The 17708-nt window shown below is 45.1% G+C and overlaps 1 protein-coding gene across 6 annotated transcripts in view; it reads left to right on the forward strand.

Moving 5' to 3' along the window:
* Positions 1–17708, forward strand: part of LOC126547339 ((Lyso)-N-acylphosphatidylethanolamine lipase-like) — a 100754-nt gene that overhangs the window by 41889 nt on the left and 41157 nt on the right. The window contains exons 1-2 of one of the 6 annotated variants that reach the window (XM_072288051.1): positions 10855–11226; positions 11431–13326. The exons of 3 other annotated variants lie outside the window; for them this stretch is intronic. In XM_072288051.1, the coding sequence (XP_072144152.1) occupies positions 11220–11226; positions 11431–12992 (1569 nt within the window). In that variant the 5' untranslated portion in view covers positions 10855–11219 and the 3' untranslated portion in view covers positions 12993–13326. Of the gene's footprint in view, positions 1–10854; positions 11227–11430; positions 13327–14965; positions 15138–17708 lie in introns of those variants that run through there. 2 more of the 6 variants (XM_055062705.1, XM_055062706.2) reach the window with 2 other exon arrangements.

The following is a 17708-nucleotide window of genomic DNA, read 5'->3' on the forward strand; positions in this document are numbered from 1 at the left end:
AATGAATGAATGAATGAATGAATTTACATGTAGTGTATGCAGCACTGCGTACCATTTAAGGGCAATATGTTCGCCCGCAAGGCCGGCTAGCTCTGAAGTCCTGTGCACAGTCTTTTGCGGGTTTAAAACTATCGTTGTTGAGATCTATACACACCCCAATAATGCAAAGAATTAGATTTTGTGTTCTCTTTTTCAGCATCTCGGAACAGAAGTACCGCTTCGAGGTTAACTAAGAAAACATCATTTATTCCATGCGGGACTCTGTAATAAATGAATGAACGAATAAGTAAGTAACTAAATAAATGAATGAATAAGTAAATAAATGATCAAATCAATCTGCAGATACACCGCACATCTTGGAATCTATGGTATGGTATGAAGAACTTTATTTAGGTCCTGAGGGATCAGCCTGGGTCTGATGCTGGCCGCTCCCACATCGGTACAGAGAGGCCGAGCCCCTCTGCCGTCACACGGGCCCTCTTGACAGCCCTGAGTTGGTCCGCCAGCACTTCACTGTGCAGCATCCGCTGCCACCACTGTTCACCTCGAGAACCATCACCGGCCAACGCCAAGGAGCGCCAAAGCGTGTGTCCTAAATCGAGCAAACCCCCACACTTACCACAATAGACTGAAACCCCGCAGTCCGGATTAATTTTATTCATGATGACCGGGTTAGGGTACGTTCGTGTCTGCAGAAGCCTTAACGTAGTCGCCTGTGGCCTATTTAATTTAGAATGTGGCAGGGGGAATGCCCTGTGCCCTAAGTAATAGTGCTTGGTGATTTTGTTGTAGGTTAACAGTTGGTCCCTGTACTCAGGAGCGGGAGATCCAGTCCCTTCAGGGAGTACACGGCACACTAATCCTCGTGCCTCCCTGTGCGCCACCTCGTTGAGGTTACGCGGGGCTCTCTCCACTGTCCCCATCTGCGCCGGGAACCAACTGTATGCCAAGTGATATCCCTACCCTGCAGCAGTCTGTTAGCCGGTTCCGCAACAGGTCCTCTCGAACAGGCTTTAATCGCAGATCGCGAGTCACTAAACACCAAAACTCTTCTTGAATCAATTAGTGCTTGAGCAGTAGCCACCTGTCCGGCGACCCCATGATCTTTGGTATAAATGGAAGCGGCATTTCTAACGCTCCCTTTGACATCTACCACCACCACCGAATAATCATTTTTAGCATTAATCCATGCGGCGTCAACAAACGCAGACTCCTCCTCCTGATTCTTTGCCTCTCGTAACAAAGCCCTAGCTCTCGCGACCCGCCTCCCTACATTGTGCACAGGGTGCACATTCCGCGGTAACGGACGAACCATGATATTTGCCCTAACGTTCACGTTCAACTCGTGTAGGGGCGCCCTATCATGCGACACCGTCACCGATTCTTCAATTGACTCTAAAATATACCTACCCGCTGGTGTACCTAGCAACCGCTCTTTCTGTGCAGTACGCTGAGCCTCAGCAATTTCATCTAAAGTATTATGCAAACCCAATCGTAACAACATATCGTTTTACGTAGTCATAGGCAAACCAAGCGCAGCCTTGACGGCTTTTCTGATTAATACTTCAAATTTATTTTTCTCCCCCCTATTCCCATTTAGCATAGCTGCCACATACGAGAAATGACACATAATAAATGCGTGAACTAAGCGCATCGCACCTTCTTCTCCTAAACCCATATGCCTATTAGAGATCCTTCTTATAAGTCTTATGGCCTCCTCCGTCTTCTTGGTAATACGCTGAATGGTGCTAATGTTTGATCCGTTCGCTTCAAGTACAAAACCCAGGACGCCGATTGCTTCAACTTTGGGTATCACCGACCCTTCCCTAGTATGAATTCTAATGCAAGGCTCAACTTCCGGTACCTAACCCTTCGGCCTACGACCCAGCTTCTTAGATTTTGAAGGTCAACAACTCCGACGTTTTAGTGGAGCACTTGAGCCCCATGAGACCCAGATACTCCTCCGTAAGCGTTACCACCTTCTGCATCCTAGCCTCAAGCTCTCCATCACTACCACCGACACTCCACATAGTCATGTCATCTGCGTAGATAGAATAGCCAATATCCTGGACAGTGTCCAGTGTATTAGCCAACTTCGACATCGCCAGATTGAATAACATAGGCGAGAGTACGGATCCCTGCGGAGTACCACAGCAACCCAATTTAAAGGCTTCCGACTTTATCTCCCCAAACCTGAGACATGTCCTTCTATCCATGAGGAAAGCCTTGACAAAATGGAAAAGCCGCTGCCCCATATTAAAGTCCGATAGCACCCGTAGAATGAAAGAATGTCGGAGTTTATCGAAAGCTTTTTCCACATCAAGTCGAATTAGTGCCTTAGTATCCCTTGTCCGCCGGTCAAGGAGCTGATGCATAATCCTGATCATAGTATCCTGAGTCGAGAGGCCAGGCCGAAATCCTATCATCGATTGCGGGAAGACTCCATTGCCCTCAACATAACGCGTTAGCCTATTTAAAATGACATGCTCAGCGACTTTCCTCAAACACGATGTCAGGGAAATGGGTCGGAGATTTTCAAGCCCTATGGCCTTCCCCGGTTTGGGTATCAGAACAGTAGTTGCAAGTTCCTATTCTTCCGGGAAAGAGCCTTCCTTCCATCGGCAATTGATCTCCCGCGTAAGGAACTCAATTGACCCGTCGTCTTAATTCTGTAACATTTTATTCGTAATGCCATCCGGCCCTGATGCCGATCGACCATTAAGATTCTGCAGCGCCAACCTTATATCACGTTCAGTAAATTCCTCATCAATAGCTGCATTTTCGTCCCCACTATATTCCAATATCACGTCAGGTGTGTCGTGCCAGGTCTCCAACGGAAGGTATCTCTCAGCCAAATCCTTCAGCAACTCCTGCTCCGTGGAGTCCCGACACGCCTGATGGACCAGCTTATCTATCACAGTCCTCGGATTAGATTTACTATTTGTCTCATCTAGTAAATGTCTGAGCAAACTCCAGGCGCCTCCCCTCTCAATGCCACCATCAATAGAATTGCATACTTCATCCCATTGCTCCACCACCCCCCGAACAAAAGTAAGATCAGGTGTCGAATCTCTACATGTCGACGTGCCACATCTGGTGGAATACGAAGGGTCTGTAATCAGAGTTAAATTCAAGTCTAGTGCCTGCTACCATAGTCTCTCCCCCTTAATAGTGCTATAAACATACTTCCACACATGATATGGTGCATTGAAGTCCCCTCCAATAAGCAACGGTGCATCCTTAACCAGATTGGTTGCCTTGTTCAAGAGAGATTTGAAACTCTGCTTCGTGTCCCGGGGGCTACTGTACAGGTTAAGCAGGTAAACGCTCCTCTGACATGACCTTCGCCGACCTAAAATTACCTCCACCATAATATATTCAATCTTGCAATCCGCCATGTGAAGATCATGTCTAATATACGCCAACCTCCTATTAATGAGAGTAGCCAGTCCTCTGCCCTGTTCATTATCCTTAACTTCCGCTTTGAAATCCGTTAAGGTCACGTTAGACGTCAGTGTTTCCTGTAACATGATAACCTGAGGTTTCAAACCATGCGTTCTAACAAACTTCTGCAGAGACGCCTTCTTATGATTGAACCCCCTACAATTTCACTGCCAAATACTAAATGAACTATTTAATAGAGCCATCTTGACCACGGAAACTTGGTGAACTAGTTTTGAGCTCAAGTCCACTCAGTGACTTACCCTGCTGGGCTAGCGGCCGAGTGCACTTCCGCTACATAACAGGGACCACCGTCTCGTTTAGATATATTTCAATTTTGGCTAATCTCTGATCCGTGATATTTTCCCGTTCTTCTATCCGCTCCAGTCTACTAATGATCTGATTTACACTTTCTTGCAATGTCGCCATCATTGCTTTAAGCTCGGAACCGACTTTGCCCTGAATCCGCACCGTGGAGGATAGGGCCCTCTTTTTCAGAGCAGGCGTCTCCTTGTCCGCCATGTTCTCTTCTGCGACCTCCACAGATCTTGGTACCTCAACCGAGTCATCATGTTTCCTAGCATGTCCTAAGCTATCGCTGTTACCGGAAGGTAAGCCGTTCCTTAGTTCAGCTATCTCTTTGGTAAGCCCGCCAATGGCTGCTTTTAAGCTATGATTCTCTCTCTCCAATTGCACAATCCTATCCCTACCCTATTACCATCCGCATGCTCCTGGCGCTGCTCGCGCGCTCGGCCGGCGCTGATGCGGCCCTTGACCTTGTCAACCCAGGTGGTTTGGCTTCCAGCTGCGCCGCCGCCTCCACCAGCTGCAGGAAAGCGCACCCGCGCCTCCCTAGAAACGGAGCGGCTCCTGGTCGTTGGAGTCCCAGACGATGGCCGCTGCCTCGACGTGGAGCGGCTCCTAGAGCGCGAGCGTCCCTTAGAGCGTTGGCGGGCGCTCACCAGCTGCACCATCTCGGCTGCCTCCTGTTCCTCCGTTAGCTCCGCCCTGGCTCTCTCCTGTCGTGGAACACGCACGACGTAGAGAAGCTGGTATCGTTGTCTGCATTGTTTATCCGCGGTCAGGTGTCGTCCGCCAAAAAGCTTGCAACAAGGCACACAGTTGTGATCCTCTTCAGGGTTCCGAGCCCCGCATCCTCGGCATTCAAAACAATCGGGTGCCGGACAGACATCCGCTCGATGTCCAAGCTTGCCACACATATAACATACATCCAACTGCTTTCGATACAGGAAGCACCGGACCAGAGTTGGCCCATATCTGACGAAATTGGGCACATTTAACCCCTCGAAAACAATGATAACTTATCCTGTGTTCTTGATTCGTTTGACCGCCATAGCCAGCGGATTGAGATCGTTAACGATGTTCCGCTCAAGAGTCGCTGGGCCATCCATAATGTCTACATAGCGAATGACCCCCTTACACGTAGTGTGGGGAGCCGTCTCGTTCGCACTGACTTCAATATCCTTGTCTGCCGCTCTGATTGACCTGAGTCTCACATATCGTCCAGTGTTGCTCCTTTCTGGCGTACTAGCCACAAAGATATCTTGCGTAAAGTTAGGGCAAATAACATGTTCCCTAATCTGCTCAATACTGAGGCCTGCCGCCTCTACAATTACCTTGCCCACCACTGTAGAGCTAACTTTCTCCAAATTCAGTCCACCCCGTGGGCGAATGACTATATTAATGTGTTCTTGTGGAATCGGTGGCATGCGCGACGCCTTCACAATGCGATTCTTGATTGCCGAGCCTCCGCGCCGTTCACCTGCGCCCCGTCGTTCAGGCATCTCGCTTGGCGAACCGCCATCACCCAATCCAGGCCTCGTCGTAGCTCTAGATTTTCGGCTGGACACTTTCCGCCATCCCAGGTCTTCAGTAATGTCCTCCGCCAGGAGCACTTCCCGTTCAACGTGCATTAGTGCCATGCCGCGCTAGGTCTACCAGACGCTAGCTCTCGGCCAGCGCGGCGTGAGCACAAAAGTTCCAATAAAGTCCAGAAAAGGGGTGGCCCACTTCAAAATCAGGTGCTGAATCTTCTCGTCTTCACGGGGGGTAAAATGACTTTTAAAAAAAGTCGAGCGAGGTGGGGTGGAATCTGTGTCAAGTGGTTAATTAAATGCTATAAGACTGTTCCTTTTCCAGAACGTGTTTTGCAGCAAAGCGATGATGTACCTGCCCACTATCTTGTTAATACCGCAAGATGGCGGCCATGATAACATCAGTGCTAGCTATGTATAGACACGCTAGTACCATCTTTCTCGTGGCAAACTCGGTTTTCCAAGGCATATACCTTTTGAATGCCTCTGCTAATCTCAAATTCGCTTAGCTAATTCTCATAAATGATATGGAAACAGAAATAGACACGCATAGTAGGAGTTCACGGCTCAGATGGATATTTGAAACGCCTAGACAACTATAGTCGCATTGTGTGCGTGTGTTGTGCGTGTTTATGTTTGTGCCTGCGTCCGTTAAAAGGTGCGGGCATGCGTATTTTCAACATCCGACTCTCTCATGAATAATGAAGAACAATAAATTCGTGCTCACCCTCCATAGCAAGCTACTTACACGACTCTCTTATGTCGATCTCTTCGTGAGTTGCAATCGAACCATTTTCTTATCATGATGCATTGTACACTGACAGGGCACGCAAGATGTCGTCAGCCTGGCTGTCTATTCCCTTAATATGCACGAACTGGCAGACAAAAGTATTTGGTGTTCGTACAGTGTCTTACCAAAATGGCATTATGCACAGTTCCCCTAGCTTTTCACGAAAGTTATAAATTATTCAATGTTTTTGGCGTTCATCCTTCTCGCCTATCTTATGTGTTTTTCTTTTCTATTTTGAAATTTTCTACTCTGAATCCAAAGGTCTGCATAAATAAATAGAAATGAAATCAACTTTTCATAGCAGTAGCTAGAATGGAAGCATTCTCTACTGTCAAAGTCTAGAGGCAGATTATAACGCTTTATTGTCAAGTACAGCAGTTTATGAACGAAATAAGATTTTGCAACTGTCGAAAAAGAAAAAAAAATGTGAATAGATGTGCTAAGAAAAAAAAAATGATGTCTGTGGTACCGTGTCATGATACGCAGCACAAGAAAATCTTTATAAAGTCACATAAAAAGCCGGTGGTCGGTTAGATTAGAGAAAACATAATCCTACCATTTCCTTAAGCTTAAGTTTTTTGTGAGAAAAAGTTTCATAGCCTTATATCTCCATAACACGTGTATTTGAGGATAGCTAGAAAATTTCCCTTTGAGCAGCATTCTTAATCTGAGATCTCCATGGTATAGGTAAAACAGTTGCTTAAAAGAAAGAATTATAGAAAGGAAAAAGACAACCCAAAGATAAAAAGAGGGCAAACGCTGAGCTCAAAGTTTATTAGAAAAGACGCCTCAGAGAAAGTATCTGATAGCGTTTTGGCACTTCGCGGGCTTCTTTTAATCCCACCGGATTCGGTTCCTTCTCGCCCGCTTATTGTCACGTATTGTACATTGAAGGTGGTTGCCCTAAGGGGCGTTCCCCTTCCCCTTTCCTTCAGTGGCATTCATCGTACGACATGACCTTCTCACCGCCGGTGATGTGACTCACCGGGGGGAGATAAACTGCTTCAAGTTTTATATGGGCTGTAAAAGCCCAGTCCCTCACTGCTGACCGTCGCAGTGCGAATGAGAAAATGTGCGAAAGCTATGGGATCGCTCCTGCTGCTCGGCCAACGGCTAGAAAAACGTCAGCCCGTAAGCACGTTAGAAACAGGTGAGCCGCTTCGTCGCCTGTTAAGTGTTTTTGCGTTAGCATAATTTTCTCTTTGTCCTTCAGTTAAAAATATTGAAATGCAATATGCAATGATAAAATGCGTGAGGATGCTGTGTAACTGTAACTATATATTGTCATTTCGGAGTATCGGGTGTATACCATGCGCTCTTTCAGACTTTGAAGACGGGAGGATTCATTATCTCGATAACATTTCTCATCAGTTTGACTTTGTTATTGAGTAGTATTAGGAGCATGTCTTGAGCTGTCTACGAGCTCGCTATGGCGTTCGGCATGGCGAATACTATGTACGTGGCAACTTCCACTCCTGGTTATGGCAGCCGCAGTTTGAAAGAAGCTCTCGTGTGGAGAGTTTGGTGTGTTTTGGTGTGCAAATTTGGTGAACGACGAGTGGTAAAAACTATATTACAGAGCCTTTCTCTATAGCGTTCTCTAGAACCCATAGTAAATTCAGCTCTGTAAAAAAAAAAAAAAAGAAAAGATTGCCGTAGTTGCTAGGCCATTCATAAGCGAGTTTACCTGGAATCCATCTTGGGAGAAAAATAGCGTCTCCTTAACTTCTACCAGGACTTATATCACGAGAAGCACTGGGGAGCTTGCATTAGCTCCTACCTCTCACTCGTGGCAGTCCGATCACATAAAAAATAATAGAGAGAGAGCGAGAAATGGTGCTTTACTTCAAAACGGGAGACAAAAAGGGAGACGTTAAAGAATTGAACAAATATAGGCACATTAGCTTACTCCCAGTATTATATAAAATATTTACCAAAATGATCTCTAATAGAACAAGGGCAACACTGGACTTTGGTCAACCAAGGGAACAGGCTGGCTTCAGGAAGGGCTACTCTACAATGGGTTACATCGATTTCATTAATCAGGTTATCGAGAAATCCTCAGAGTACAATAAGCCTCTCTATGGCTGTCATATTTTACGAAAAAGCATTTGATTCAGTAGAGATACCAGCAGCCATAGAGGCATTACGTAATCAAGGAGTAGAGAGCGCTTACGTAAATACCTTGGAAAATATCTACAGAGGTTCTACAGCTACCTTAATTCTACACAAGAGAAGCAGGATGATACCTATAAAGAAAGGAGTCAGACAGGGAGACACAATCTCTCCAATGCTCTTCACTGCGTGCTTGGAAGAAGTATCCAAGCTATTAAACGGGGAAGGCTTAGGAGTAAGGATCGATGGCGAATATCTCAGCAACCTTCGGTTTGCCGATGACATTGTTCTATTCAGCAACAATGCCGACGAGTTACAACAAATAATTGAGGACCTTAACAGGGAGTGTAAGAGCGGGGTTGAAGATTAATATGCAGAAGAAAAAGTTAATGATGAATAGCCGGGCAAAACAAGAGTTCAGGATCGCCAGTCAGCCTCTAGTCTGTGAACCCTGATCATGAGAAGGAAATTCATAGAAGAATAAAAATGGGTTGGATCGCATATGGTAGACATTGTCAGCTCCTGACTGGAAGCTTACCTTTCTCATTCAAAAGGAAGGTGTACAATCAGGGCATTTTACCAGTGCTGACATATGGGGCAGAGACTTGGAGACTGACAAAGAAGATTGAGAACAAGTTAAGGACCGCGCAAAGAGCGATGGAGCGAAGAATGCTTGGCGTAACGTTAAGAGACAGAAAGAGACCGGTTTGGATCAGAGTGCAAACGGGTATAGACGATATTCTAATTGACATCAAGAAAAAAAGATGGAGCTGGGCAGGTCATGTAATGCGTCGGTTAGATAACCGTTGGACCATTAGTGTTACAGAATGGGTACCAAGAGAAGGGAAACGCAGTCGAGGACGGCAGAAGACTAGGTGGGGCGATGACATTTGGAAATTCGCGGGTGCTAGTTGGAATCTGTTGGCGCAGGACAGGAGTAATTGGAGATCGCAGGGAGAGGCCTTCGTCCTGCAGTGGACATACAACAGGCTGATGATGACCTCAAAGCGCAGTATTGCACGAAAATTTGGTTTAGCTTATAGTTTACATTTTTCTGTGTGTATGTGTGTGTGTCTTCTCTTGTGCTACATTTCGCCCCGAGATCTCGCAAATATTTCAATTATCATTGGCGGCACTTACTAGGTATCGCCTGTGCTAAAGTGTACATCCTACGTTCGCCGCCACAACTCTGGCCATCATTCGGTAACTGTTTCAAGGCTAGGTAAAAAGAACCACATACACTTGCTGCATCTCCTTAATGCTCAATAATCTGCTCCTCTAAGTTTTCTTATGAGCATTGATTCAGGTGATTTTATTGAGCTGTGTTCAGAGTTCAGTCTTACGCGGATTGTTTCTGAGCCTACTCGCGGTACTAATATATTAGACCTTATTCTCGCAACAGAGCCACATAGCTTAAGCCCTGTCATGCAGCTTCATGGCTTTAGTGACCCTAACCTACTGCAGTTCTGAATTTATATTCCACTGAAATTTGCTGGTGCTGAACGTAAGATGATCAGGGATTATAGCAAAGCAAATTACGAACGAATGAACAATGAACTTGAGTTTTTCTTTCAGAAAACGTTTCTTCCATCATTCACAAATACTTCTGTTGAAGCGAATTGGAATTCATTTAAAAATATTATGTCACTTCTAGTGGACAAATATGTGTCCCTACTAACTATATCTAATGACAAACGTAACCCATGGTTTAATAAATCACTTAGATCACTCGGAAATAAAAAGAAAGGGTTATATGCTTCTGCTAAATGGCTACCATGTCCCTCGTCATGGTCTACATATAAGGATGTTTAAAATCTTACTGTTTAACAATATATGAAGCGAAAAAGAAGTATTTTTCCAAAGATCTGTCCTGATTTGTGCACACTAACCCTAGAAAGATTGGCAAGCTATCTCTCCTGATCGTGACATTACATAACGCTGACAATGTTCCTGTCTCTGCATCTGAGTGTGCTTCAACTTTCAATTCGTTTTTTAGCTCTGTGTTCACCAATGAGGACTGCTCCTCCGTTCCCTGTGTCTCCGACCTTCATTATCGCTTCATGTCCCTTATAAATATTAGTGTTGAAGGCATTTCAAAATACGCCATCTAAAGGTGTCTACATCATGTGGCATTGACAATATTAATTCTGAAATGCTAAAGAACATGTCAGCTATATCCACTCAGATTTTGTACTACATTTTTCAACAGTCTTTATCAAAAGGTCTTCTTCCTGCTGACTGGAAGATAGCCAAAGTTATTCCTATATTCAGAGGTAGAAACAGAAACTCACCTGGTGACTACCACCCCATTTCACTAACATGTATTTGTTTCAAGCTTCTCGAGCACATCATTACCTCCCATCTATGCAGCCATCTTGAATCTAATTACATTTTCTTTCAAAATCAACATGGTTTCCGTAAAGCGTCGTCTTGTGGCACCCAACTATTGGAATTTACGTCAGATTTACATTATGGCATGAATAATAGCAAAATTATTTATTGCGTCTTTCTCGACCATGCAAAAACATTTTACAGAGTTGCTCACTGTCGTATAATAGCTAAATTCACTGCTCTTAGGATTGACTCATTACATTATCTTGGCTTCGCAATTTCTTATCTAATCGGCAACAGTTCGTATCTGTGAATAACTTCAGCCCCTCCACATCTGTTGTAACGTCAGGTGTACCCCAGGGTAGTGTGTTAGGCCCTCTTCTTTTCCTAATTTTTATCAATGATTTTCCGAGCAACATTTTCTCCTGCATACGACTTTTCGCGGATTATCCCTTTGTGGGATAACGGGACAGATATATGTCCCGCTTTTTACTCTGACAAAAATGCATTAGCAGCCGATGCCAGTCAAACGCAGTGTAACAGTAATGTGCTGCCATCTATTGTGGGTGTCTGAAGATGTTTTCTGCCAATGTTTTGAAGAGCTTCCATAGGTGACGCTTCAGGTTCATAAAAATGAAAATTGTGTTGTTTAGAAAGTTGCGCTCGGAATTTTCGCTCCCGTAGGACTCGATCAACGAGAGTTCGGCATGAATGGTAAGATTTTCCTTTTCTGCCCATTCAAAGCAATGCTTATTGCATGCAATGATGTGAGAAATTTGAAAATCAGAGCAATGGGTCGCGCGATAGTGATGTCAAAGCCAGGATACTCTAAAAGCGTACCCTTACTTTGCTAGGCCTAATTGACCCGAACTTCAGATGTGATACATTCTTATTATTTCTGGTTTTATGAATTTGCAGTGGATTCGCTCACACGCGAAGAGGCACTGGAACTCTTTTTCAGCCTGCCAGATAAGTCCGAAACAAGTGAGGACGAGGCACTGAGTAGCGAGGATGAGTTCGTTCCGGAGCTTGCACCACCAGATTCGAGTCCCGACGAAGATGACAACGAAGCAGGTCCATCAACAGGCAAACGAAAGAAACGGCGACCAACAATTTCAAAGAACAGGAAGAAAAGCAAGCGGGAAACAGTCGAGCCGTATCAGGAAGATGACGTGCTAGAAGAGGAAGTTGGTGACAAGTGGAGTACAAATGAACCGCCGATCCGCGTTGGGATTCCAAAATCATGGGACCCTCAGTTCTCAACAAAGCCAGTGGTGCGGGCAGCCGACTGTTTTTATCTGTACTTCGACGATGAAGTGTTGGAAATGATTTTAGAGCGCACAAACCGTGCCGGGGCACTAAAATACCATAAGAAGTGGGCGGTGCTCACAAGTGATGAGCTGCGCGGTTATTTTGGATTGCTGCTTCTGATGAGCGTGTCCCCACGACATCACTTTTATCATTACTGGAGCCGTGATTCACTTTTCAACTGCGAAGAAATCGCCAAAGTTATGTCTTTCAAGCGCTTCCAGTATATCATGAACTCCCTTCGTGTAAACGACCCAAGCAAAGAAAAGAAAAGAGGAGAAGATGGTTATGACAGGCTTGCTAAGCTGCGTCCCCTCATTGATAAACAGAACAAGAAATTTCAGGAAGAGTACTCGCCGTCATCTCACCAGGCAATTGACGAGAGCATGGTTGCTTTCAAAGGAAGATCTAGTATGAAACAGTACCTTCCAATGAAGCCCATAAAAAGAGGGTATAAAGTCTGGTGCAGGGCCGACTCAAAGACGGGGTATTTGCTGCAATTTCAGGTGTATGAAGGGAAGAACGCACAAAGACCGGCCAATCAAAGCCTTGGTGAGCATGTCGTTCTTTCTCTGTCAGAGAACGTGCAGCCTGGAACGCGGCTATTCTTTGATAACTATTTTACCTGCACTCGCCTAATGGAAACTCTCGCTGAGAGGAGCATCCTAGCCGCAGGGACGGTTCGCACCAACAGAAAGGACTTGCCCGAAGAACTGAAGCGAAACAATAAGCTAAAGAAGGGAGAATACCTGTGGCGCTCCAAAGGTCAGGTCACAGCCTATCAGTGGCGTGACACTAAAGATGTTCACCTCTTGTCGAATTTCCATGATCCGACAGAAACTGTCGAAGTGTCACGGAAGCTTGCCAATGGCTCTTCGGTTGCTGTGATCTGCCCAAAAGTACTGGCAGACTACAACATGTCGATGGGGGCCGTAGACAAATTTGATCAAAAGCGAAATACCTACACTTCTGATAGGCGTTCCAAGAAGTCCTGGTATAGGATATTTTATTTTCTCTTCGATGCTTCTGTCGTCAATGCATTCATTCAATACTGCGCCAACAATGACATAACATACTTGTGGTTCCGGCTTGTTCTAGGAAGGCAACTCATAAATGGACAAACGTTGCACTACACTAGCACAGGACCATTCCGGAAGAACAAGGAGGGCTGAAAGAACGGCCAAAAAATGGTTGGAGTCTCAGAAGAAATTCGGTTCACAGGGAGCGGCCACAATCCACAAGTGCCCACAAGGCGAAGGTGCAGGTGGTGCTCCACCACAGGAAATGAGGTCCGCACAAAGTTCATGTGTGGGGTGTGCAAGGTGCCCCTGTGTGCCACTTGATTTGGTGCCTTTCACACTAAATAGGCACAAAAGGGATCTCAGCATGGTGCCTTCATGAGACAACGGGACAGTGTTGTCCCACTTCCGAAATCCACGGAATGTGCCAATGGGACATATATGTCCCACTTTTTTCTAATAAACTAGGCATGTTATAATCCTCAAATTTGTTTAGTATCATTTGTGAAGCCTTCAGGAGCTCAAAAATGCAAAGCATTTCCCTTTTTTGCTAGAAAACCATATATGAACTCACAAAGGGTTATTGCGTAATTTACAGAACGATTGACTGTCATGATGATCATTTAACTTTGCAAAATGACCTTCACCTAGTTAATCAGTGGTGCGACCGTTGGCAAATGACACTTAACACATTTAAGTGCTGCGTTCTTTTCTTCACTCGTATGAAATCATATCCTAAGTTTCTTTACAAAATCTGCTCGTCGGAAGTTCCTCGTGATTCTACTTACAGATATATTGCCATTTATTTTTGTACTAAACTTGCCTGGAGCTTTCACATCGAGAAGATATGCGCTAAAGCTAACAGAACTTTAGGCTCTTTACGTCGTCATCTGCACCTTTCGCCATCTACCATCCGTCAACAGGCCTACGAAACTTTTGTACACCCTCAATTTGAATATGCTTCATCGATCTGGTCTCCTCATCAACAATACCTACCTCTAACTACAGTCGTCAATCTAGCATTACCCAAATTAAACGCGATGTTCCCCTGCCGGACTTGGATTCCCGCCGCTCTGTTGCTCTTCTATGCCTCTTTCATAAATACTACTATTACTCATGGGCCATCCGTTTGTCGCTTGAAAGTCCTTCTCGCACATCTACTCGACTTCATAATCATCTCAGTGTCAGGCGCATTTTTGGCCGCACACACTCTTTCAATAACTCTGCATTGCCGCCCGCCATCGCACTATAGAATAGCCTTACAAATAATATTGCCTCAATAAAAGATCCTGCCAAATTTCATGAACATTTGGAACTTCACATGTTCGCTTGACTATGCTGTATTTGTATTGTATTCGCTTTTGTATCGTTTTTCGACATTGTTTTCCATTGCATTCCTTTGTATGCATTTTTTCCAATGTACAAATTTATTTGTTTCTCTTACTATGTAGTTCCCTTTTTTGCGTTAAGTATTTGTCATTTTTTGTGCTCCTCCGAGCCTGTAGGGTAAACTGAATAAATAAATAAATAAATAAATAAATTATGTGCTGCTGTCAGAGACACGCACGCAGAATTCTCCAAATTCCTTTATTCGTCGCAAGAATCCGCCACTGAAGTTTGCTTTCAGTGGGTGGCGCAAGCGATATTCGCTTGAGGCAAGGAAAGAGCTGTTAAGCGTTCACTGAATGTTCCACCAAGTTTTCATTCATTCTCGTCGGGGTCCGCCTTGGGGAACGGCGTCTGGCATTGCCTCAAGCAAGATTCCGATGGTCAACAGGTCGTGACATTTAATTTCGACGTGCCTTGTGGGTTGAGCAGAACTTCTGAGATTGAACGGTTCCATCCCAGATTTCGCCTCAAGCGACTGCCACGAGCTCACTTTGGCAATAATTAACTTTTACACTGAATGAAGTTGATCAACAGGAATCGTGACTGCTGACAGCAGCTCAAATAACCTTAAGATTCAGCTATTGGAACATCCTAAGAGAGAACTGGTCAATGTGAAGTGTTCGGAAGTATGTATTCAGAGATGAAATTAGTTTGTAAATGCGTCACTACACATAAGATATTCAAGCAGAAATTGTCCAACGTACCGAGTTTTCCTCGTTTGCTCATATTCTGATTCGAGTGGAGCTCTTCAGGGCCTTCTTTAGACCACTCGGGGAGTTTCATGCGAAACGAAAAAAAGTGCGAAATTCAGGTCTCCAACCAAGACAAACAATGACTCGCCAAGCCGGCCTTGAGAAAGTGGATGTCCAGCGAAGATGTTGAAAACCACCACTACAACTGCTGAGGAAGGTATGCAATGCTTTATTGCTTTATAGTAATGGTAGTAATGGTAATTTTGGCGGCACGTCGCCGCTGGTCGTATTGCCATTTCTTTGTCCATTTGCCGCTCCTCGTATTCACACTGCTCTTCGGGAATCCTAACTATGCGTTGCCTACCCATAGCGGTACTGCAACCGCAATGAAGCCAGTTGCTAGGTTGGTTCTTTGATATAAAAGAAGGCTAGTGACGTCACTCCTCACGTCGCACGCTGCCGTCGCCACGGCAGCTTGCGCAACTGTAATATTTACCAGGAAACGTATGCTGGGAGCGCTACGTGCTTCGCGTTGTTATCAGTAGTACCATATCATAAATTATGTGGTACGGATGCTTGTATTGTGCTTGTTTATTGAAACGAATGTGGTTCTGTATATAGTATGCACAATTCCAAGGAATGTATGTGCTTTTCGCTTCACTTTGCTGAGTGCTTGAAGCCTGCTTCACCTCCGTCGCGGGTCGGCCCGGCATTGTACTACTTCCGGGATAAGCCCAGATTTCCCCCCACGGACGACGACACTAAAGATGCTGACCAAGAGAGGCTAACAGCTTCGCTGCAAAAATTATTTGACGTTTTGATCCCATACTGGCTTGTTGTTCACAATGCAGCCATGTCCACTGTGGGCTGAGAACATCCGACCATAAGTTTCTTGCATTCAGTTGCACTGCTATTCTTAAATACGCTTGCCTCATACCATATTGATTTTATGTTGAAAACTCTTAGTGCTTGTTTACTGCTAAAACGTTATAACTTGCTTGCAAAGGTTATCGTTGTTTTAAAGAAGCTTTAAAAAATCCACGTGTGCGTTACGAGAATGGGACCGACTTCGTATCCTTTTAAGAAACTCATAGCATATATATTACTTTGAGCTTAGCTAATTAGTGAACAATCATTAATTTATAAACATTTAGAGTATATCACTTTAAACGCAAAATCTTCAATAGAGAAGCTTTAGAGCGTATTGGAAATATCGAAATAATTTCTTTCTGGGGTGTTAGATGCTACGGTCTTAATTTTTTTTTCTGGGATGCGAAGGAAGTTCTCGAGATTTAAAAAATAACCGCCCGACTAGTCTCTTGCGCCCAGCGAGATTAGCGCTGCCAAACATGGTACCAACGAACAATCGATGCTGCATAGCCGCAAGCAAAAATAGACGGTTTTAGTTGGGCGTCCGCAGCAAGCTACGTATACGCAGCACGCGAGATCGTGCGTACGCCGCGAAGCGCGCTCCCGCGATGCGGCAATAGTTGGCCGCACGCAAAAGAAGGGGATTGCTGACTTGCACGCGTAGGAACCAGTATTGCAGAACTCAGCGCCGCCATATGCCACTTTCTGTCAATGTCAGCCGCCACGAAGTCAAACCACAAGCCGGAGTCATATCTTCGGCAAGAGCGATGTCGAAAAATGCGCTCTCGTGGACACGTGAGAACACGCGAGGACGTCCCGCAAAGCCCGCAGCGGACGAAAAGCTGCGTACGCAAGAGCCTGTGCGCGCTCCTGTGTGCTGCGCATGCGCGCTGTCACATACGCGGCTTTACTGCGTACGCAGAGCTGCTGCGGACGCCCAACTGTCTAATGATGCGCGCGCGCGTGTTTCGCCTATTTTTCTCCCTTGTATGTCACTGCCAATACCTCGTACGCAGTGACCGCAACTGCCACAAGCCATACATATAAATACAGGAACGTCGGTTGAGACATTCGGAATGAATTAGATAAACTGAAAAAAAAAAATGAATGAACACTAACCAGATTCGAATTGACGCGGGTATATTCCAAAGGCCGTAGTCAAGCGGTAATGGTACTGCCGCCACGTTGGAAGTACAGTTCTGGCTGCAGTACCATCAACTGCCCTTTCTGAAGTACTGGCTGCAGCACCATAAACTTCTCCTTCTGACAATACTACTGTGTACAAGAACTTTCCGTGAAACCATGTATGTTTTTATTTCACTCCCACAAACCATTAGTTAACCCTTGCCCCCTAATACTTATACTAAAACCACACTAATAACTTTTTGTATTAATCATCAGCATCCCTAGGTGTACAAAATGTTTGCGAGTGAAGTGAGTAGATGCGGTGGGCTTGCATGTATGAAGGAAGGGAAAAAAGACTCGGAGAGAGAATGACGGTCAGGCTGCTAGCCTCGGCAAGCAAACCTCCTCTGACGTCACCCCTCCTTTTGGGGGGGTTTCGTGGTAGCTTTTGCTGACGCCCTGGTCACCATCGCTTTCACCGTCCGCAATGCGCGTTACTTTCCCCATGATTCTCTGCGCGCTTGGTGGCTAGGAATTTACGCGTGCTTATTATGTGGTGAGGTGAGAGACTACTTTATGTGAGCCTCTCCATATATATATATATATATATATATATATATATATAATATTTACTGGGCTTTAAAATTGTCACGTGATGCTTCCTCCTAGTCTTTTTCCTTACTCCATGCGTGCATGAGCCTCAGAGGAAGGAGACCCTGCTATGAGAGCTTCATTGTATCCGAGTAATCAATTACCTCTCTCTCAATTAAAGTGTTTAGGCGATTGCAGCATT

This window comes from Dermacentor andersoni, chromosome 1, assembly GCF_023375885.2.
Source record: "Dermacentor andersoni chromosome 1, qqDerAnde1_hic_scaffold, whole genome shotgun sequence".
NCBI classification, from domain to species: Eukaryota; Metazoa; Arthropoda; class Arachnida; order Ixodida; family Ixodidae; genus Dermacentor; species Dermacentor andersoni.